The sequence below is a fragment of the Lactuca saligna genome, chromosome 1 (assembly GCF_052625555.1).
Source record: "Lactuca saligna cultivar CGN05327 chromosome 1, ASM5262555v1, whole genome shotgun sequence".
Lineage (NCBI taxonomy): Eukaryota > Viridiplantae > Streptophyta > Magnoliopsida > Asterales > Asteraceae > Lactuca > Lactuca saligna.
In genome coordinates, this window is record NC_136417.1 from 68,757,244 (window position 1) to 68,781,616 (window position 24,373).

Sequence of the window (24,373 nt, forward strand, 5' to 3'; positions counted from 1 at the left end):
ATATTTAAATTTGCTTATTGCTGTGAGATTAAGAAATACGTAATAAACAACCTATTTTTTTCATATCCATACACCCTCTTAAAATACTTATTGTTTATTGCTTATTATACTTATTGTTTATTGCTTATTCCTAATAATAACCTAATAATAAGATCATCCAACCACATTTTAAAACAAGTGTTTATTGACCTGCTAAAACGGACCACACACCGACTCGTCCTTCTCTTTTATATTTCTCCATAGCGGGGCTTCTCTTTTTAACTCTGTCGCGGGCGTCGCCTTGTACCCCAATTGGATAAACCTTCTCATCTATCAATTTTTACACCGGATCTCAGCTCCGATCAGAGTTTCAACGACACAGGTACGTGATTGATTTCCGGTTCTCCTGTAGTGTTATACGTATTGATTTCGAGTTGAAATTGTGGTTATATAGCGTTTCCAATCGCGCCATTAGACAACACTAACCCTAGATTTGAAAATCCGAGTGATTTCCGGTAAAGTGTGCTTTTTTGAATCGGTATTTGCTCTTGAAAGTTTTTGCAACTCATTTGGTGCCCTAATATTATGATTCTATGCATATTGCTCTTTTAATTGTTACTTCACTTAGGTTTTTTGCTTATCATCCACAGTTACTCGTGGAGACTTAGATAAATTTTACCTTACGCATCTGTTTTGTGACGTGAGAATCTGTGTTATTGCTATCAAGGTTTAAATTTTTTCCATTTTCTTTTGTTGTTATTAGGCATCATGCAAGCCCCTGTAGCACCCAAGAACCGATTAGAGTTTCTCAACACCAGACCTCCACCAAATTATGTAGCTGGATTAGGCCGTGGAGCCACCGGTTTCACCACCCGATCCGATATCGGTCCTGCCCGTGCCGCCCCTGACCTCCCTGACAGGTCAGCAGCTGCTGTCGGTGCTGCAGGCCCTTCTGGTGTTGGGCGTGGGAGAGGTAAAGGTCCAGGTGAAGAAGAAGAAGAAGAGGAGGAAGCTGAAGACAAGGGATACGATGAAAATCAGAAATTCGATGAGTTTGAAGGTAATGATGTTGGATTGTTTGCTTCTGCTGAATATGATGAAGAAGATAAAGAAGCCGATGCTGTGTGGGATGAAATCGATAAGAGAATGGATTCAAGAAGAAAAGACAGAAGAGAAGCAAGGTTAAAGGAAGAAATCGAAAAGTATCGAGCTTCAAACCCTAAAATCACCGAACAATTTGCTGATCTCAAGAGAAAATTAGTCACACTTTCTGCTGCAGAATGGGATAGTATCCCTGAAATTGGTGATTATTCTTTAAGAAACAAAAAGAAAAGATTTGAAAGCTTTGTTCCTGTACCCGATACCTTACTTGAAAAAGCTAGACAAGAAAAGGAACACGTGACTGCATTAGATCCAAAAAGTCGAGCCGTGGGTGGAACCGAGACACCATGGTCTCAAACACCCGACTTGACCGCTGTTGGTGAGGGTCGAGGGACGGTTTTGTCATTAAAACTTGACAGACTTTCAGATTCTGTTTCGGGTTTGACCGTTGTTGACCCGAAAGGGTACTTAACCGATCTCAAAAGTATGAAGATCACAAGTGATGCTGAGATATCAGACATCAAGAAAGCTCGGTTGTTATTGAAATCCGTCATTCAAACCAATCCAAAACATCCACCTGGCTGGATTGCAGCTGCAAGATTAGAAGAAGTTGCAGGAAAGATCCAAACAGCAAGAGAGTTAATCAAAAAAGGATGTGAAGAATGCCCGAAAAACGAAGACGTATGGATCGAAGCATGTCGATTATCAAATCCCGATGAAGCAAAAGCCGTAATCGCTCGTGGGGTCAAAGCAATTCCGAACTCGGTCAAACTCTGGATGCAAGCTGCAAAGTTGGAACACGATGACGCGAGTAAAAGTCGGGTTTTAAGAAAAGGTCTTGAAAATATACCGGATTCTGTTCGATTATGGAAAGCGGTTGTTGAACTTGCTAATGAAGAAGACGCGAAACTTTTACTTCAACGCGCTGTCGAATGTTGCCCGTTACATGTCGAATTATGGCTCGCGTTAGCCCGATTAGAAACATATGACGCTGCTAAAAAAGTGTTGAATAAAGCGCGTGAAAAGCTTCCGAAAGAGCCCGCGATTTGGATAACCGCGGCTAAGTTAGAAGAAGCCAACGGTAACACAACCATGGTTGGAAAGATTATCGAAAGAGGTATACGCGCGTTGCAAAGAGAAGGTCTTGAAATCGATCGAGAAGCTTGGATGAAAGAAGCGGAAGCTTCCGAAAGAGCGGGGTCCGTAGTTACATGTAACGCGATTATAAGTAACACAATCGGAATCGGAGTTGAAGAGGAAGATAGAAAAACAACATGGGTTGCAGACGCAGAGGAATGTAAAAAACGGGGCTCCATCGAAACCGCACGCGCTATCTACGCGCACGCGCTAACCGTGTTTCTAACGAAAAAAAGTGTTTGGCTAAAAGCGGCTCAACTCGAGAAAGCTCACGGGACCCGCGAATCGCTTGACGCGTTACTTCGTAAAGCGGTTACTTACCGACCGCAAGCCGAAGTGTTATGGCTCATGGGCGCGAAAGAGAAGTGGCTCGCGGGCGATGTCCCAGCCGCTAGAGCGATTCTCCAAGAAGCGTACGCCGCGATCCCAAATTCGGAAGAAATTTGGCTCGCAGCGTTCAAACTCGAGTTCGAAAACAACGAGCCGGAGCGAGCGCGTATGCTTTTAGCTAAAGCACGTGAACGCGGTGGGACCGAGCGCGTGTGGATGAAATCCGCAATTGTCGAACGCGAATTGGGAAACGTGGAGGAAGAACGAAAGTTGTTAGACGAAGGATTGAGGCTATTTCCGTCTTTTTTCAAATTATGGTTGATGCTCGGGCAGCTCGAGGAGCGGCTCGAGCGGTCAACCGACGCGAGGACCGCGTACGAGTCCGGGTTAAAACACTGCCCGAACTCAACCCCGCTTTGGTTATCCCTCGCCAGTCTCGAAGAGAGACTTTCAGGGTTGGGTAAAGTTCGGGCGGTTTTAACCACGGCGAGGAAGCGGAACCCGCAAAACCCGGAGTTGTGGTTGGCGGCGGTGAGGGTGGAGTTGAGACACGGGTCGAAAAAGGAGGCGGATAATTTGATGGCGAAGGCGTTGCAAGAGTGTCCGAATAGCGGGATTTTATGGGCGGCTTCGATTGAAATGGCACCGAGGCCACAACGGAAGACGAAAAGTTCGGACGCGTATAAGAAGTGTGAGCATGATCCGCATGTGATTGCGGCGATTGGGAAGTTGTTTTGGGGGGATAGGAAGGTGGATAAGGCGAGGACTTGGTTGAATAGAGCGGTTACTTTGGCACCGGATGTTGGGGATTTTTGGGGGTTGCTTTATAAATTTGAGTTGCAGCATGGAAGTGAGGAACAGCGGGAGGAGGTGTTGAGGAAATGTGTTGTGGCTGAACCGAAGCATGGGGAGAGGTGGCAGGTGATATCGAAGGCGGTTGAGAATTCGCATCAGTCGGTTGAGGCGATTTTGAAGAAGTTAGTTGTTGCTCTTGGGAAGGAAGAGAAAGCTGCTGAAGAGAACAAACATTAGTGACTTTGTTCTAGTTCGTTAATCGTTATGTCTCTGTTTTATAGACTTCCGTTTTCATTAGCACTGTATACGTTTCTATTTTTGGTGTTTTTGCATATGCATATTAACTGTTTGTCGAAATGTCTGAATGGGATTTTGTTGTGGATTGAGTGATTATTACACCTCAGGTTGGAGTTTAGCGTTGATGCTGCTAATAATCTTTTCAAGAAATCATGTTTCATTAAGTTTTTTGTAGCTTGGGGTGTAAATTATATGATATGACGATTGGGTTTGTTTCTAGTAACAAACGTAAGATCCATTATCGACTTAACATGGTACATATATCTTATATGTGAAAAATAGTCATTTCAGTTCAGGCAGCATGTATAGTTTTTAGCAAACCATAGGAACCAAATTTGCAGTTTACTCAAGTTTTTTAACTATAACTTTCACTTAACAATCTACTAAATGTAATTGAATTAACTTTAATTTAACCTTAAATTCTATCAACTCAATTTAATTTATATTTTATAAAAATTCATTGAAGGGTTAATTTTTTTTCCCAAATCACGGATGTTGTATTTTTGAAACATACCAATTAAATTATATGTAATAGATAACAAAATCGTTAGGAAATTTCAAAACATTGAGCAAATTTCCAAAAAAAAAAAAAAATTGTTTTGGGATAAATATAAAAGTTGGTGTAGGGACTAAAAATGTAATTTACTCTAAAAGTTAACTTCGTTAGTGTATCTGTGTATACATGGATTCTACATTCTTGCATTGAGGGTTGAATCGGGTATTTTGTACGAGTGGAGTCTCGTCTTTGAAGTCAAATTATTCATTCAACAGCTGTGGAATTTAGAGAATCGATCGATTGTTCATAATGTGGAAGCTAATTTACGCAGTAATCTTGCTGTTCGTATGTTCAAGAGCTGATAAGCTGAGCTCCAAAGAGTGTGAGGATCTAGGGTTTACAGGTCTCGCCCTCTGTTCCGATTGTAATGCTCTCGCCGAATATGTCAAGGATCAAGGTCTTCTTCTTCTTCTTCTCTCTCTCTCTCTCTCTCTCTCTATATATATATATATATATATATATATATATATATATTATTCTTTGTTGATTCGGGATCTTATATGGTCATATTCTGCGCACGAAGCATATTATAGTCACAGTTATCCGTGTTTGTTGACATGCTGGATTGAATTGAGTTGATTTCGTATTTTGATCGGAGATTTTTGTGATTCTATCCTCTAATTACCACTCTCTTCATCTCCCTAAGAAAAGCTACTCTGTGTGAAATTGATTATGGATGCTCAATTTTTTCTGAAAAGATGTTGCCTACTGTATTGAAGCTTATAGTTATACAAAAGAGGTTTGTTGGTGTTCAAATTTCAATAAAATTAATAGAATTATCCTTTCTGGTAGTAATAGGTTTTGATCTCTAACCATAAGAGAAAGCTCTGTTGAAATCCAAGAGGAAGAATGAAAACCCAAGATCAATGTATAATCTTTAGCACCAGCTTTGAATCCAACACGTTGTTAGAAATCAGATTGAAACAGAAGATGGTTATCATTCCTAAAATAATTAAACTGAACTACTTACACTTGTCTGATTGATTGCAGAACTACTCTCTGATTGCAAAAAGTGTTGTGCTGAAGATTCTGATGACTCCATTAGCAAGGTCTCAAAGCTATACTTTCTCTCATACAATATCATCTAAGTTCTAACCTTCATGGATTACAGATAATCTACTCTGGTGCTGTTCTTGAGGTATGCATGAGGAAGCTCGTGTTCTATCCAGAAGTTGTCAGTTTCATTGAAGATGAGAAAGAAAAGTTCCCTTCTGTTAAAATTCAATATCTATTTAACGCTCCACCAAAGTTGATAATGTTGGATGATGCTGGACAACATAAAGAAATCATAAGGTATGGTTTTTTCTTAGTTTCATATGCTTGTTATCAACAAAATCTTGAAACCCTAAATGGTTTGATATTGTCATTTGTCATTAATGATAAACCATGTTATCTAATGTAGAATTGACAACTGGAAACGTGAACACATGCTGGAATTCTTGAGGGCAAAGCTGAAGCCAATAGCAGCAATTTGATTGGTCAGTTATGCAGTATCTCATTTTGAACAATTTACTAAACTATTTTTGCAACTTATAGAACAATTATTTCTTCCTTTTATCATCTGTTATATTCTACACTAGTTCATAGATATGCAAGATTTTATGCATGATTAATCATTGCTTCCTACCCGAGATTATTATAACTGTGCAGTAATTTGAAAGTGCTATACCTTAATAAGAAGAAAATTAAAGTACAATGTTATAACTTATAATAAAAAAATAGAAAATACATCACTATATCTTACATTTAGCCCATCATAATTTAAACTTGTAAAGAAATAAAAGTACAATGTTATATTATATTTGCCATTTTTTAACTGTAGCATTTTGATTTCATTTCCTCTTATTACAACATTCTACTTTCAAAATATTTCTTATTGTAGCATTATGAAAAATCTAGTAACTGTTTAAAAGGTAACAAGTTAACCATTGCTATAATTGTATAGATTTTTCAATGTACAATGCCATCATAAGAAATAATTTGAAAGTACAATGTTTTTGTAGTTGTTCTAGAACCAAATGAAACCACTCCTATTTATACACAATATAGAAGGGTAAAGTGGTCAAAAATGGCTATAGAGCCTTTACCTAAAAAAACAATTAAAAAGGGGATCGGATAATCACAAAAATGACAAATTCATTAAATGTATACAACATGTAAATCTTCTACTAGTTCATGTAGTTATCCATTTAAAGTTTCTTTTACTTTTTAATCTTTGACACTAAAACACGAAGAACCTGTTTGAAAATTTAAAACCTACATGTAAGGATATATTGGTTGGAATTTTGTTTTAGCATCTTTTGTAGTGTAGAAATATGTATAAAATGTACATACATAGTTCATTGACTTTCTATAAAAGTTGACATGTTCGAAGCTCATCATGTTTGAAACTCAATACTTTTTATTGATTTTTCTCTTTATATAGAAAGGAAGAACAAGTTTGAAACCAATGAACATGATAAAAAACTTCTAGATGTCCGAAACTCAATTACATATTATGAATTGCTTTTGTTTTTAATTGTTGTGGTTTTATTATAACGTCATCACTTTTACGATGCCAATTTGATTTTAAAAGGCTAGTGATTCGTGCACAACGTTTTTTTTCATACACAACAATTTATGCTTTATAGAATTGTACAATACAACAATTTAAAACACAAATTGTTATGTATGGAGAAAATTTATTGTATACAAATTAGTTTGCATTTTAAAATTTATATCTATACTATATTATGAAGGAAATTTTTTTTTTTCGTTTGATCATATTCATTTGAAACCCACTGACCCTTAAACTTTCCATCTCATATATTGGATTTATTAATTTAAGTATGTTATTATATATAGAATATTACCATATTAATTGTTAACTTTTTCAATTATCAATATAATGTATTTAATTTGTTAATTTAAATATGATATTAAATCCAAAATCTAAATCAAAATATCAAATAAAATTGAAAATAGACAGATTATTTTTTAAAATAGCTAAAAAAGGCTTAAATGTTTAAATATCAATATGAATTGATATTTATTTGAAACTCCACAAATTTGCAAACATTGTTAATATTTCAAATAATCATCATGATCAAAAAAAAAAAAAAAAAAAAGTAAATAAGTAATTTTTAAATTAATTGATCATAAGAATAGTTAAAAAGTTAAAAGTAACACAAATCAATATTTAATTTTAGTTTTATTAACATGTAAGCTTTGAATAGATGTTATTGAATATTATAATAATCAATTTAGTGTAACAATTATTATTTTATAGTTAATGTCAATAACATAATTATTTTCAACATAATATATTTGTCAAAAAATTTATAACTTAACATGCGTAATGCATGGATATTCCCCTAGTGTAGTAATAAACTTAGAAAGGCGATAAAGGATAAGTTGAGTCTCATACTTGGATATGTTTAAGGCAACATGCATTGGTTCTTAACCCGTTCTTCCTAACTAAGGACCACTTCTTGTTTATTATGAGGTCCAACATAATCCATCATTGGCCACCATCGATTTCACTTACGGTTAAAGATCATGAACTAACATATAAGTTGTGTTTAATTGAGAGATTGAGATTTACCATATATTAGGGTTTAAACGATTAAAAGCAATTAAAGAATCACAATACATCAAAATATACTGTTTTAAATTTTTATTAACCCAAAAATTGGATCCAATTAGACATCGAATAACCCACCAAGAACATCAACCATATGATGTTTAGTATGCATGCCTTTCTATGTGGGGATCATGTATATATGAGACAATAATAACCATTGTTTATCGTTATCGGTATCCATGCGAGTTGCGAGTTGATATCGAATGATGTTAGACACCAATAAATCAAACTCGTTCTTCCACATTATACTTTGCTTTAGTTTGTTGAGCAAGGGAAGGATTAGGGTTTAAACGATTCATAAATAGTTAAAGAATCACAATACAACGAAATATAATTGTTTAAAAAAAGATTCAACCCAAAAAGTTGGATCCAATTAGACATCAAATAACCCACCAAGAACATCACCATATGATGTTTAATATGCATACCTTTCTATGTAGAGACCATTTGATATAAAAGGCGATAACCACGACTGATTTATTGTTATTGGATCCATGCAAGTAGATACATAAAGATGCTAGCCGCCAACATATCAAAGTTATTCTTCTACCTGATATTTTGCTTAACTTCGTTGACCAAGTGAATGGAAAGATAGGGTATGCGCCAATTTTTAGGCAAGGGGATGCAATATTTAACTTGTTTAACTCCCGAAAATCAATGCAAGGCGGATGTTGTAGCATATATAAGTCTTCCCAATGTCTTGTTTCCTCCCTAATGATTATCTTGATTTCTTGTTTGAATCATATTCAATTTTCCTCTTGTTGTCCACATGGTAGTGTTGGTTTTGGTTGTGGTTCTGGGCGATCTTTAGTAGTTCTTCCATGCAACATGGTTTTCTTCCTAATATAAATGTTAAAGAGAGTATATGCATATGCAAAATATTGTTGTCATAAGTACGTAAGTATAATTGATAACTTAAGTTACAATGTCTGCATAAGTTTTTCCGTAATCCTAAAGATCCCTAAGTTGAAAAAATCACCATACCCATATTTATCACACAATATTCATAATCGTTTTTCATTTTCATAATTGTATTCATTATAATCCTATGCATTATACTTATATCTATTACATTCACTACCACTAACCAACATAAGTCATAACATGCTGCAAAATGCCCAAAAAGATGGTATTACAGATAGAAAAGCCCTATACATAGTTTTAAAAAAAGATACAAAAAATAAACAAAGATACATAATCTTGTATACACATGCTTTTCCTCATATCTGTAATACTAACACTAAGGCACAACACGCCCGTAATAGGTCTACTGGAATCCAAAAAAGAGAAACTCAGTCATCTCTTGCTCTGCTAGGTCAGAAATCCTAATGATTTCTAATGTTGAGGGTACTAACGTTCCTCTGAGTAGCCCTAGTCGGTGGTGCACCATGTGTAAAGCCTGGTCGTCTAAGTAGCGACCATCTTCGATACTCGACACACATCCAACTAGGGCTCTAGCAGTTTCGAGCTCTAATAGTCTCCTTGATTGTCTCCATGATATCATCAACTAATCTGAGTTGGTAGTCAAGACGAGTGCTACATGCCACCAGAAGGGGTACAGTGCTCTCTGCTGGCTCACCAGTGAGACAGGTGGGTCGGGGAGTCTGGGATGACTCACCCACCTCGTATATAAAGAGTATTCACGCCTCATCCCTCCATTATTATAAAATATATATAAACCATTCCAAACATCAAGTTGATTGCTGGGTCCTCTTCAGTGTTGATGTGGATGATGGCACTGTTAAAGTAGGTGAAAGTGGTCTTTTTTGAAGAAGAGGTCGTTTGGTATGTTTCCTGGGTGTGTTCATGCAAAGCACACCTCTAGGAGTGGATCAGTATGATCGATGGGAAGATGGGGGTAATGTAGTAGTAGGTATGGGATCCTCGACCTCTGCAGGCTCGATTGCAGGCATGATTGGCAAGGTCGAGATCTCCTCTTCAGAAGGCTCCACATCCTTAGAAAGCTCATCCTCCTCAAAAGGCTCTTACTCGTCATATGCCGATATGAGGCTTGGTGATGAAACAGTCGGTAGGGTGGGGGAATAAGGTGGTGAATACGGAACCGTATGCTCCTCGGAAAAATGTGCATATGTCTCACCATAATTAAATATATATGCGCAATCTATGTTTACTTGTGGTTCGACCAATGTACTAACCTTAGTTAAAGTAGGCTCACAAACTCAATAATTTAGGTCACCTACTTTAATTCTTGAGTTTAAGAATAGTTTTGTAGTTCAGGACACCAGTTACTTAGCTATGATGCATTACTTATGTTCGATAGGATACTTATAAATGCCTAAACAATACGTGCATTGCGGATTGTCATAAGTTACAGATACACATAAACGTTTATCGACACCATCTGATGTTCAATAAACAGAGATGTATTCACCACCACCGCTTATGATGATCATATCTTACCCTGACGAGGAGCAGGAGCAGGTTGTCCAACATTCTCATGAGGAGCAAGTGGTTCCACATTCACCACCTCATTACCCCACGCCATTGATTGTTTCATCACCCACCCACATATCGACAAATGACAAGGAAGAGCCTTTTGAGGAGGAGATCTTAACCTTGCTAATCACACCCACAATCGAGCATGTAAAGGCCGAGGAGCCCATACCTACTACTACACTACCCCTACATTCCCATTAACCATACACATCCACTCCTAGAGGAGTGTTTCGCATGAACACACATAGGAAACAGAAACATGCCATACGAGCTCTTTCTTAGAAAAGCACCAAAGAGGACCCAACCATCATCTAAATGTTTGGACTGGTTTACAAATATTACAATAGTGGAGGGTTGAAGAGGGAATACTTTCTATATACGAGGCGTGTGAGTTATCCTAGGCTCCCTGACCCATCTCTCTCAATGGTGAGTAGACGAAGAGCAGCGTGTCTCTTATGGTGGCACGTATCTTCGGGGCTTCGAGACTTGCTTCGGGGCTCGAGATGATATCGGGGCTTCGGGGGTACTTCTTTGCACGTAAATTGATGCAATACAGATGAGAGATGAGAGAATGAGCAACCAAACTCGGTTGGCCCTTCAAATCTATTTATAGGGAAAAATTGGCCCTTGCCACTTCGTGAGCTTGGTCGTCACTGCATGCGTCATCGTCCACTTGCTCTGTCAGGCTCCAGAATGCGTTAGAAGTCATGCCATGTCGTGGCAACTGTTGCCACGTCGTGGTCTCTAACATAGCTTTGGGGTTCGCGCCCCGAACTTCAGAAATTCATAACTTTCGCATACAAACTCCATTTTCGACGTTCTTTATATCGATGCGTAGGTGAGATTATGATCTACAACTCTCGTTTAGACTCCGTTGGCTAATTTTGACTTTATTTTTAATATATTATAAATATATTACTTATATATTATTTTTAGTAGGTCGGGACAGGAAAACTCCGTTATAAATTCATAACTTCTTCATCCGATGTCCGTTTTCGACTATCTTTTTATTGTTTCACTACTATTAATGAGATCTTCGATTCTTGTTTAGATTGTTTCGGCTAAAAACCGCTCGATCTCAAATCGAGTATTCGAGCTGTATACCGCTAAGTTGAAACTTCAAAAAAATCATAACTTCCTCATACGAAGTCAGATTTGGGCGTTCTTTTTATGCACGCTCTCGGTTTAACGAAATCTTCAACTTTCGTTTAGATTACTAAGGCTAGATATCGTTCTATCTTAAATCCGTATTTTACGTCATTCGGCGTCGTGCCGATTCTTTCGCGAAACTTCGATAGGTCATAACTTCTTCGTTATAACTCGGATTTCGGCGTTCTTTATATGTACAGAATCCTTGTAACATATACTATAACTTAGTTAAGATTACTCATTCTAAATAATCTTTCATCAAAAAAGTCATTTTTGATGCTTATTGTCCTTAAATTGACTAGCCCTAATCTATGGGCGTTACAGTAGCCGCGACCAATCTTCGCAAAGCCCTAATATCCGCAGGTGAACGAACTTCTTGCAACAAGATCACATCCACTTCATCTGAATTCTGCTGTCTTAGGATGTCTAAATCCCTGCCATACCACTCTTACCGAATCATCATCGTTGAATCTACTCTGTTTATGCCTCTAACTGGCTACTCAACTTCTGATAACCTGAGGTTCCCACTATAAACAGGATCACGGACCTGATTATCTCTGTAGATCACTCGTACCTGATCAAGGCTCAGAAACTCCTACTGTGAGTGAATTATCACTCTTCAAATCATCTAACTATTTCGCCCGTACTCGCAACCTGAAGCACAAATGCTAACACTGCCTAAATGCCTAAACTGTTTGAACACTGAACTACCTGAAGTAGTATGTTGCCACATAATTGCTTTCCAAAATCTATTGAGACCTCCCTGGTCTCAATTCATCTGTCAGTCGTTTGAAATACCAGGTTCCAGCCCGGCTGCGGAGTTAAAAGGACTCCCACTTAATCGTCTCACATGACTTCTGAATGAAATCCTTTTCTGGAACTAGTTGCCACTAGTTGTCATGCCACTGCGACTTTAACAACCTCCTTATCCGACCAATCGGGTCCGTACGTCGAATCTTGACGTCACCAATACAGGCTAAAAGTGATTGCTACCTAACCGATGGTAGCCTTACATCACAAGCAATCTTATACGGCCCATTGCTTTCCTGATCCCATAACTGTAGTGGCGCTCCTATAGTCCTATCACTGGTTCAACCAAATCTAATCCATCTGGGTAATTCCGAAATCCAATCCATGGATTTCCTTATCCTTACTGCTACACCCGAACTTGGGGGGGGGGGGGGGGGGGGGTACTACTATTCCTTCCGCATTTTAACAACACGCTCATGACATCTACCAAGCTAGTGAAAGTTGCGGCTACACCCACAGACTTACATCACTCAAGCACTATCTACTGCTAATGAATGATACGGCTACTCTTACAGTCTTACAACACTTTCCATACTATATGATCGCTAGTGAATGCTACGGCTACTCCCCGTAGTCTTACAACACTTTCCACACTACCTGATCGCTAGTGAATGCTACGGCTATCCCCGCAGTCTTACAACACTTTCCACACTACGTGATCGCTAGTGAATGCTACGGCTACCCCCATAGTCTTACAACACTTGCCACACTACCTGATCGCTAGTGAATGCTACGGCTACCCCTGTAGTCTTACATCACTTTCCATACTAGGTCGAACACACACTCTACCTAACACACAACTGAACTTGAGTCCTAACTGGAGCTCTAACTTGATTCCCGTAACCTGCTATCACATGACCCCATTGTATCAGTACCGCACCCATGCCCGTGATCTAAGTGTCACAGTAATCCACGAAATCATCTACACCCTCTGGCAGGGTGAGGATCGGTGCCTCGTACAACCGCTGTCTGGGAGTCTCGAAGGTTGCCTGCTGCTCATACCTCTAACAAAAGGCCACCGATTTCTTGGTCAGGCGGGTCAAAAGGAACCTCAATCTCAAAGAATTCCCTTATAAATCTTCGGTAATTACCCGTTAGACCCAGGAAACTCTGAATCTCGGATGGAGACCTCGGAATCTCCCACTGCATCACGGCCTCTATCTTGGTCGGATCGACTAGAATACCCTTCTGGTTGACAAGGTGCCCAAGAGATTGCACCCTGTGCAACCAGAACTCACATTTAGAGGACTTTATAAAAAGTCTCTCCCCCACTTAGATTCTACTAAGTCTTCACTGCACGCAAGAATTGATGGATTTCCGATCCTTCTCGCTTCCTAGTACTTACCAGTGCTAGCGATCTATCACCAACCAAACCTTAAGATCACCCATCCTCTGAAATATTGAAGAGTACTCTTGAAATCTGGTCCAATCTGACACCTTAATCCCCCCCCCCATGCTGACATCTGGAGGCCTTAATTCCCACTCTGGCTAACGAATCCTCGCCCTCACTTCAAATCTTGCAGCATTACTAAACTCTAACTGAACACAGCCCATGCGAAAATACAATTCTCTTGAACATGCGATGACCAACCACTTATACATCTAACACCCTCGACTGACACTACCCATTTCATGTCACAAACTCTGTCCTAACAACGGTAGTGCCTTGAACTCCAAAGTTCATCCATAGACAACTACCGACCATATCTGAACAATGATAGAACCCCTAAACGCTGACTTCACTGAAGAACTGTCACTCTAACCCTGACCGAGTATCCTTTAAATAATACTCCTGCACGGATCCCAACAAAGATCTGGAATGATAACGGTACACGTGGAACCCACTCTGTAAGATGCATCCCTCTGTGGGTTCATCAAGGACCTTTCGGCATGCAGGATGACATATATGATCCTTGATAACCCAAACAGTAGCAGGAAACCGACCCGAGATCTAACTTATCCAAACTCATTCATAACTCCAACGCGATACGTATTCCTAACATCCATCTAGTAGCAGTAAAAGATGACATACCCGCAACATCTGGAAGAATCCGAGTCACCTCCAGCTGATATGATCAACCCTACCACACCTGTAGCAGCCTAAACCCTTGGAGTGACAAACTCCCTCATGTACTTTCTCGTACACGTTGCACTGACTCAGGCCCTGCTTTCCTTTCACTCGATGATCAGAAGTAATGGGTCTCTTCCCGGGACCTTCTACTATACGCACCTGGCACGAACCTCTCCTTCCAGGGTGTTCCAAATCGATCTCGCATCTGAAACTTCTTGGAAATCATATCCTTCAGGGTCTGACACCCTGTCACGCTCACTAGCTCGCTTGCCCATGGCTAAGCTGCAACAACTGGAACATCCTTTATCCCCAAACCAGGTCACTAACTCCTTCCCAAAGCTTCTCAGATTCTCCAAGACTCTCACTGATTCGAGTATGGATCATGTGCTTTGAGTAGTACGGGCCCAATACTACCTTCCACACCTATCCATACTTTCCTCAGCAATTCTCCCGAATCCTCCAAGTCACTTCCTCAAACTGGTACTCCTAAGTCTTAATCATCCACACTACTAACCTACTGAAACATATCCTAGGCTTCCCTAGGTTCCCAAACTCACCCAATCCTCAGCTGCTGAAAGATTCCCAGTAATGTCAACTAGCTACCTCATGAATATAGCTACATGCAATAGAGATCAGATAATCCTTCGAGTATAAGACTCATACAATCAGGCATAACCTAAACAGGCTATCCTATCACTAACTGATCAGTACTAACATGCAAGTCTACAAGCACATATAATAGGCATATAAGGCATCCTCCTAGATCCTTAGCCCTAATCTAGCATGCAGTTCTCATAATCATATCATATCATAACATCACATGTATGGGTATCTTGGGGAAAACTTACTTGAGCTCGACTGATTGCACGCATCACACACATTGTTATTTTTAAAGTTCTTTTATCTTTTTAGTTTCTTTTCAAACTCCTTTTTATAAAATAGTTTTACTTTTAAAAATTTTCATACCAAGCCCTTAGTTTGAGTTCAGACACACCCGAGAGTATGTCCGAATCCCTCAAACCAAGGCTCTGATACCAACTTGTAACAACCCAAAATTCAAGACCAAAAATTTCATTTTAATTAAGTTATTATATAAAACCAACAGTATAAAACATTCATATTAATATCTCATGTCAAAGCCAAAGTGGAAATAATCCAAAACATGTCAATATAAAACAATATCATAGTATAATCCCAAAGATCTCATGTGCGGAAAACATAGTGTGATACGTTGCGATCGAGCCGACTCCTTTCCTTGAAAACAAAGTACCTGAAAGCAAACCCGATACGACCATTCTAGGGTGCCGACTTACCCGTGTCAAGCCATTCTGGGGTGCTGACCTATCCGTGTCAAGCCATTCTTGGGTGCTGACCTACCCATGTCAAGCCATTCTGGGGTGTTGACCTACCCGTCGGTCCTAACAACCGACCCTCGAGGACTATTCCACCCCTACTGCTACTATCACATATATCATAACATAAACATACTATCAGACATGTCTGGGGTGTCCGAACTGCCCTTCGGTCCTAACAACCGAACTTGGGGACTATTCCACTCCTACTACCACTATCACATATAACATATCATGCTAGCATACAAACATATCATCACATACTGTCAGACATATCTAGGGTGTCTGACCTACCCTTCGGTCCTAACAACCGAACTCTACTACTATCACATATAACATATCATGCCAGCATATAACATATCAGGTAGTAGCAAACCTAGATGATATCACAAAGATAATCATCTAATCATACAACTCCTACTGGTGGGCCGACATTGTGGCCGTAGACCCACCGCTACTGGAAGGTAACTCACCTCACACTGCTGAAGTCCTGAAGACACAATTCCACACTTGTTGAAGTCCAGCAGACTCGACCCCAGCTGTTGGATGACAGATTCTTAAACTGTCAACACCAAAATAACACCCAATTAATAATTGGGTCCCACTAAATAACCATAAGTACATTCTTTGGGTAATTACTACATTACCCCTAGCCTGGCTTATTCAAGCCCAAGGCCCAATCCATAGGCCCAAAGTCAATTAGGAATCAAAGCCCAACACATGGCCCAATTTTCCAAATTGGGCCTAGGCCTATACTTGGTCTTATTCTAAGGCCCAACACATATAATCATTAACGCCCAAACTATGGCCCATCTATGGCCAAATGTTCCAAATTGGGCCTAAACCCCTTACATGGGCCTTATCATAGGCCCATTAAATTACTCTAGACCATTTGCTTGGTCTTGGATAACCCATTTAATAACCCAATCATCAAGGCCCAATAGAAAGGCCCAACAATAAATCCAAGTGAAATTAGGGTTTCACATAAAATGATGATTAGGGTTAAGTTTCCTACTTAACCCATTAAGAACTTAAACCGTTAAGGACTTAATCCATTAAGGACTTCCAATATTGCTTAGATTAATTTCCGCCAATGCTTATTATTGAATATTCCAAGTTATTAATAAGCCTCGTGTGTCTCGATTAATTCCCCAAAATTAGGGTTTTGATGGCATTAGGGTTTTCCAAACCCTAATTAGGGTTTCCAACCCAAATACTAGCCCATTTATTAATTTGTTGGGTTTTAGATCAATTAGGACTTTATTGGGCCTATTAAGCCCACTAAAATATTATTAAGCCCATTAGGGTTTTATTGGGTCCCTTAGAGTCCATTAAGCTTCATTGAGCCCATTTGAGCTTCTTTGGGCCTATTAGGGTTTCAAGCACCCTAAACGAATCAACACCACGAGGCAAAGCACACCGCCACCCGACACGGTGGCCGGTGGCGACAGCCACCACCCTAGGGTGGTGGTTTCCAATTTCTTTCCATTATTTCGCTTTTGAGTTACAATTACAATGAAAATACAAAACAACACACACACACACACTAACTAAGCTAAACATACACACACAAACCACCTTGAGGTGGTCGGCGGTGGTGCATGGCAACAACTGACATGGCGGTTTCTCCTTTAGCTTCTCCGATCAGCAACCACACACACACGCTCCAGAAATACGACACCAAACACATACTCCTACACGGTTCTGATTTGCTCACATGATCCAACCATATATCAAGCGACGTCCGATGGCGGTAGCAAACTCACAAGTGGCGGCAGCACCCACCATGGCCGGCTGCCATGGTGGTTCTTCACAGTTACTCGACCAAAACCCCACCAACACCATAAGGCCTTTAACAACAGCTCCCGGAAACTAACGTCATGAGCTCCTCTACCCACAAGGCGGCGACGGGTTAAACAGAAGAATAGAAGAAGAATAGCGGCGGTGGCGATAGTGGTGAATGTGGTTTAAGGCAGCAACCAAGAAGCGAACAGCAGCGGCCTTCACGAACGAGTTTCCCGATCTCTTCATGCCTCTCGGACTTCGTCGGCGACATAATAGGGTAGCTACTTGGTGGTCCTTTGGTGGTGGCGATGAGATGAGGGCTGAGAGAGAGAGAGAGAGAGAGAGAGAGAGAGAGAGAGAGTTATAGGGTTTGCGGCTGAAGGAGGAAGAGGGAATGGGGTGCGGCCGACCTTTTCTTAGGGTTAGGGTTTGGCAACCCTTAAATACCCACTCCATTTAAATGTTCACCATAATGACCAAAATGGTCCCTCCAGCTCCTATTTATTTCAAAATAGGTCCATATTTTACCTTTTTAACCCTGTCTCTTATAACCCTTTACAAATCAAGTCCAAACTACCAAATTTCCCCTTAGCCTACAGAATCTCTTCAAAATAAATTCCAAAACTACTTCTAACCCCCGAATAATCAAATTTGTAATGTTTGGCTTCCCAAAACCAACATCCCAATACTAACATAGATTTAGGGCAATTATTCGTTTATTAAAATTTTATCTATTTATTTATTAATTAAACTAGGTGTTACAAGGGGTCCCCTTTAACTTCTGAATGAATTAGATTCGATGGCTTAACAAAATAATGACTTAAAGCCATGATTTTTAGCCTTAGACAGAGTTCAGGACGCGAGGAAACCCACCATTGAGTTGACTGAGTCTGGAATGAGTTGTTGGCTTGAACTGGGTCGACTCTCACAACGTGACTAAGGAATGGTCACGACGTGAGACCTTATATTCAGGTTTTGTCCAATATATTTGATCCAGTTGATTTTCGGCTTTAACCAGAATTTTGACCAATTTTGACTTAGGGGTATTTTAGGTATTTTGGCATGTTTGCTGAATTTGTGTCATTTAATTTATTAACGTGATTGGTAGCGTTGATCTCGGAGCGACGTGCTATTCAGTTTGCATATCTATTTGTGAGGTGAGTTTCCTCACTAGAACCATGGCCGAAGGCACTAATGCCGACCCATTGCTTGTTTTGTAGAACGGTAAATGCCTTGTGATATTTATATGGAAGAATAGGATTTGGCCCTGACATTTGCATAAAAGACCAGGTTCTGGCCCTTGGCAATTAAATGAAAGACCAGGATCTTACCCTTGGTATTTTTATGCAAGACCAGGATTTGGCCCTCGACACTGAACGGAAAGACCATTAATAGGCCCATGGTAAGAAATGACTATATGACTATGATTTGGCTTATAACATTTGTCTTCTATCATGTATGGTATGTGGTACTTGAGAAATTCACTAAGCGTTATGCTTACAATTTATGTTTATGGTTTCAGGCACATCCAATTCCAAAGGGAAGGGCCCTACGTGATGACACATCATCCTCCCCTCGTGGTTACCACATTTGAAATAATTTGTACTATTATGTTTTGATATAATGACTTGATATGGGTTTTTTAAACCATTAATGAATGACTTGATTTACTTTTAAATGAAAATTTTTATTACTATTTTCGGGACATTACATGTTCGTTCTTGGTCCCACGGATGACGTTAAATGTTACGACATGTGCTCGGACTGGCGGGTCTTTTGTATTGGATCCAGATTGGAGATCTGGAGGTGGTGTCGTCTACGTATTCCCGACTTGATACCTAGCAAGAATCATAACATATCGTTAAAGTTGCCCTAGGTCTTGAACCCAGGAGCAAACTCCGCCGATCAAGTTTGATCGTTATTGAAGATGAACGGCTTTCTCCTAGATTGAGAGAACCACTTTGGTGTGTGGGGTGTGTGTTTGGTCATGGAGGCGTGTCTAAAGCTCTAGGGTTTTTGATCCCTCCTCATGGAGGAGATAATTTTCTATTTATAAGGGACAATTAGGTCAAGGGAGAGTTAGGTCAGGTCTTGGTTTGGCCCAACTCAGACCCAGCTAGCGAGCGCCAGGAGCAGACGCTAGGTGAGCGCCAGGTGCGAGCGCTAGACAAGGCTAGCAAGTGAGCGCCAGGAGAGCGTCAGACAAGGATGGCATGCCAAGTCTTGACGTCTGGACCATGCTAATGGTCCATACATTAACATGTATGATTAACCATCCTCTCTAACTTGAGGGGGTATTAGTGTAATAACCATTTTATTGAGTTTGACTTTAGTTAACTACTATTACCGTTAGAAATGTAACTATAGTTAATTGTGATGGTTAGTGGTTAGTTAGAAGGTGGTTAGCTAATACTCTCTTTTGTATATATGTTTGTACAGTTAATCTTTTCCAAGTAATGAAAAATTATTCCACTCTTCATTTTCAAAACGATTAACCCATGTAATGACTCCATGGCATGGGGTATAGCCTCATGTTCATAGCAGGGGTTAATAGGTGAGCGAAAGCTGTCCAGAAACCCTCGTTCGGAAAGTTTCCTTTAAAAAAAGTTGAAATGTGAGCGGTTATTTTTGATGATGTGAGTATTTATGTCTTTTACACATACATGAGATTAAGAACAACTCTCAACCTCCAATTTCTTAGGTAGGACATAAAAAACATTTTTTTTGTTTTATTGACACCAATCTAAATCTCAGTCCACTACAATAACAATACAACATATTTTGTCATGTCATTACCTATATAAGATTAGGGTTGTACCTTACTGATGGCACCAAACTTTATCTTAGATTGCATTACGCACCATTTCTTAAAATGTACACCTGTTTATTCAACCAAAAGCGAAAAGTGTGAGGGTATAAATGGTATTTTAATGATCGTTTTCTTTCATGAATATAGTGCAACACCCGAATCTTGAGGAGCAATTATAAGGAATGAATCCCATTTTGAGGACTGGACACGACGTGTTGGAGGAACCAACACGACGTGTCAAGTTAAGGAAAAGTGTGGTTCTCATTAAGGTCAACATGATGTGTTGGTGTCTAAACACGACGTGTTGGAAACTGGGAAGGAAACCCTAATTTTTAGTATGTTGCACCTTATATAACCTCTTAATGTAACGCCCCAATTCTCAGGTATTGATTTAAATGAAAGTTTATCTGGTTTTAAGATCTACTCGACGAGTTGGTTGCTCTACTCGTCGAGTAGCAGTGGGGTGGTATCGCGTATTTAGTGGCTTACTCGCCGAGTAGGAGCTAGCAGAAGAAACCCTAGATCTCGGGGTTTTGCACCCTATTTAAGGAAGCATAAGCCTCTTTTGGCCTCTTTATAGCCCTTTGAGAGCTCAGAAAACCCTAATTCGTGTGGTGCTTCATCCTTGTGTGTCTTAAGCTTTAGAAAGGAGGTTTTTGGAAAGGAAGAACTTCGAGGGCAAGAGACTAGGAGCAAGGAAGGCGTGGGAATCAGGAATCTACCTTAGTTAGCATCATTTGGAGGTATCAAGTTGTCACCTTTACTTCATTTTCATTCTAGACCTCATTTGGTTGAGATTTAGGGTTTTTATGGTTTGATGGAGATGATAGTATGGGATATGAACTAGATCTGAAGTTGTAACTTCAGATCTAGACCCTTCTCGGGTTCTATAGTCATAAAGCTCCGAGCTGGGTCATGTATGAAGCCTCCTTGAGTATTAAACCCCCATTGTGAGCTTGGATTTGACATTAAGAGCCTTTTTAGCCATGCATGCACATAAAGTTTGCAACTTTACATGAAATGCATGCCTTAGAAGCTTGGATCTGTAATTTGGAGCCACTGAGGTTTCTCTAATTTATGTATGCGTGTGTAACCGTCGAGTTACAAGAAGGAACCTGACGAGTGGCCTTAGGGTTTCAATCGTAAACCGCAGGACCTCGACGAGTCACTCCGGTGACTCGGCGAGTGGACAAGTACTTTAAGGAACTCGGCGAGTAGCCGAGGGTACTCAGTGAGTTAGGGTCAACATCGACTGTTGACCTTGACTGATGGCTTTGACTTGGACCAGGGTTTGATTAGTTGGCTTTTGGGGTACCTTGAAAGGTTGGGAACTTATGGGTATGATTATATTATGGTAATAGGTGGTGGAGTTTTTGACAGTAATCCGAGGGTTGGGGTTCATCTACCGAGTTGGCATCTGCAAGGTGAGTTATCCTCACTGTATCAATAGGGTCTACGGCACCAAGGCCGACCCTTAAGTTGTTATTGTTATGGTGTGCGACATGTGGTTATGATCTGTGAGATCGGAATCAGGATAGACAGTATATTATGCTCTTATGTTCTGTAGGGATTGGTATGTTAGTGACCTGCTAGGTCGGTGCTCTAGTTACAAGAGATTTCTATGATTAATGATTAGTGAGATAGATATGTTTGATGTTTGTATATACCAATATATGATAGTTATGTGCACTTGTTTATTTGCTTGTTGGTTGGGTTGAGGCGGTCCTGCTTTGTATTGAAGGCCAACATACCCTATGAGCGGTTCGAGGAGACTGTAGGCCCACGTGGCGGTCCAGTCATGCCGAAGGCTCGGGATAGGATCAGATAGACTGTAGGCCCTGCAGGGCGATCCAATCAAGCTGATGGCCCAGTATGCATGTTATTGATTTTCTATTACTGATAAGGTGTTATCAGGGTGGTACTGGTGTTTTGGGGGTAGCTCACTAAGCCCTCGGGCTTACAGTTTTCAGTTTATTGTTTCAGGTACTTCAGGAGATCATGGCAAGGCGAAGGCGTAACCGTACCGCTCCTCATCCTTTTGATCTAGTTATTGGGACACTCTGATGAATAATGATTTGAAAACATTTTGTAAACAAATACTATTTGGTTTTATTTATGATTGAAAAAGTTTAAATTTAGTGTAAAATTTTTGGATGTGACACTTTAAGCCCTAGGGGCTAGTCTCCATACCAGCCTCCATTGACACTAAAACCCTAAAACCGATCCCTAAGTCTCTTGGTAGTGTTTTTAAGCTAGTAAGAAGCTTTTGGTGCACATTTTTGGGTTTTTTTTTTAAGTAAGAGGAGATCTTGAAGTTGTCTTGATTGGTGGATTGGCTTTGGATCCAGAGTCATTATCTTGTGGGAAAGCTTTCTGAGGTATTAAGTTTGCATCTTGGATTTTATATGTCTAGATCTCTTTATTTTGTGCCTTGTTGTGCTTTTGATCCCTTTTTAGGTTGGTAGGAGTGTGAAGTCATTTAAGGGCTTGTTATTCTAGATTTGATTATTTTTTTTGGTCCCTTTGAGCATAAAGGTGAAAGCTTTATGAGATTTATGGTGTCATGCATTCATTAAGTTAATTATTAAGTCCTTTTTAAGCTTAAGAGCTTCATTTAGACATGCATAAATGTAAATTTGGCAAGTTTACATGGTTTTCCAGCTCAAGGAAGTCAAATATGTGTTTTGGGGCTATGTCTTTATTGATAAAGTGCTTACTGGTTAAGCCCCTGCTATCAAGCCTTTTTGGTTGGGTTTGGACCCTTTTTGGTAGTCCCTATGGGCAAATATGGAAACTTTACCCTTCTAAGCCTCATTTTGGTCTAGATCTGAGCTTTGGAGCTCTTGGAATCGGAGAATGTAGCTTAATGTATTACGTTGAGGAAACGCGAGCAAACACGGCGTGTTAGCTGGAGTTTTCCCGATTATTTGGATGATGGAAGAGCACAATGTGTTTGCAAGTCAACACAACATGTTTGGTCAACATGGACTATTGACTTTGACTTTGACTAGAATTTTGACCAAAGTGGCCATGGGTTATTTTTGGGCCTTGGGTGTTTATGTGGAGATTGGACCTTTAGACAGTTGAATGGGGCCTTGGTTTTGGGCCAGGTTATGAAAAGGGTAAAAAATTTCTTTTACCCTGGTTTGAACACTTTGTATGAGTCGGATCTAATCATTGATGGATGGTTAACTTGTGATTGATAGCGCGGGGATTCTTACGTGCCAGCAGCCAAATATTCTTTCTGTGAGATTCGGCAGTGCGAGGTGAGTTTCCTCACTGTATTTAACGGGTCGAAAGCACCAATGTCGGCCCATGGTTTGTTATGCTTAGTATGCTTGTTGTCTGTATGACTCTTGCATGTGTTATGTGTTTATGTTTACCGAGCGGGGCTCGATGTCAGGCAAAGTCTAATGAGTATATTGTATGCTAGTAACATGTATGTGTTCTTCTGATTACCGGGTACAACCCGATGTCGGGTGAGGCCTGATGACCATTCTGTATGCTATGTATCTTCGTGATTATTGCATATGTTATGTATTGATGTGTTTATATGTTTATATGTTCATATGTTTTATATGTATGTTGGGCGGGGCCCGATGACATACATATCTGTATACCGAGCGGGATTGGATGCTGGGCGGGGCCCGATGCAAGGGCGGGGCCCATTATGTGCTTATTCGTATATGTATGGTATATGGTAGTTTGGGAAACTCACTAAGCTTTGTGCTTACGGTTTTCAGTTTATGTTTCGGGTACTTTGATTTTCTAATGGAAGAGTTCAGAATGATTACAGAGCACACACCATATGTTTCCACATTCTGTGATTTACTCTGATTTGATGATGTTTTGATAAATCTTGACTACCTTGACTTTATGAGAATGATACGTATTAACGATTTATTAATCTAAAAACAAAAATTTTATGTCATTATTTTTGGGACGTTTCATATAGAAGGGTACTTACCAACTTTAACATCAATAGAACACGTGTATTCGGATGTAGTCACCCTAGACCATCTCCAGTGCACCTGTTAATTTCTATAATATAAACATTTCTACATACAAACACAACCTAAAAACTAAACTAAAGTATAATAACATTTTTGGTCCCTATGTATAG

At 39.8% G+C, this 24,373-nt stretch overlaps 2 protein-coding genes across 4 annotated transcripts; both read left to right on the forward strand.

Annotated features, from left to right (window-relative positions):
• The first annotated feature begins 231 nt into the window (after positions 1 to 231).
• Positions 232 to 3,789, forward strand: EMB2770 (pre-mRNA splicing factor-like protein). Its single transcript, XM_078987372.1, has 2 exons — positions 232 to 361; positions 743 to 3,789. Exon 2 carries the CDS (start codon positions 748 to 750, stop codon positions 3,577 to 3,579), a length of 2,832 nt encoding a protein of 943 aa, XP_078843498.1. The 5' UTR covers positions 232 to 361; positions 743 to 747; the 3' UTR covers positions 3,580 to 3,789.
• Positions 3,790 to 4,315: 526 nt separating this feature from the next.
• LOC145039310 (selenoprotein family protein) lies at positions 4,316 to 22,396 on the forward strand. 3 transcript variants are annotated; one of them, XM_078987386.1, is made up of 5 exons: positions 4,316 to 4,592; positions 5,186 to 5,244; positions 5,307 to 5,488; positions 5,598 to 5,673; positions 22,234 to 22,396. In XM_078987386.1, the coding sequence occupies exons 1-4, from the start codon at positions 4,445 to 4,447 to the stop codon at positions 5,668 to 5,670; spliced, it is 462 nt and encodes a 153-aa protein (XP_078843512.1). In that variant the 5' UTR covers positions 4,316 to 4,444; the 3' UTR covers positions 5,671 to 5,673; positions 22,234 to 22,396. The 3 variants fall into 3 exon arrangements, with proteins under 3 accessions (XP_078843512.1, XP_078843508.1, XP_078843506.1); XM_078987382.1 differs by lacking the exon at positions 22,234 to 22,396 and adding an exon at positions 18,964 to 19,148; XM_078987380.1 differs by lacking the exon at positions 22,234 to 22,396 and having other exon boundaries at positions 5,598 to 5,808.
• Positions 22,397 to 24,373: the final 1,977 nt, after the last annotated feature.

Excerpts from the sequence above, each read along its gene's own strand:
- EMB2770 (XM_078987372.1), top strand. The coding sequence starts at position 748 with ATGCAAGCCCCTGTAGCACCCAAGAACCGATTAGAGTTTCTCAACACC.
- LOC145039310 (XM_078987386.1), top strand. The coding sequence starts at position 4,445 with ATGTGGAAGCTAATTTACGCAGTAATCTTGCTGTTCGTATGTTCAAGA. Across the intron at positions 5,245-5,306 it reads CTGATGACTCCATTAGCAAG|ATAATCTACTCTGGTGCTGT; the intron begins GTCTCAAAGCTA and ends CATGGATTACAG. Across the intron at positions 5,489-5,597 it reads CAACATAAAGAAATCATAAG|AATTGACAACTGGAAACGTG; the intron begins GTATGGTTTTTT and ends TATCTAATGTAG.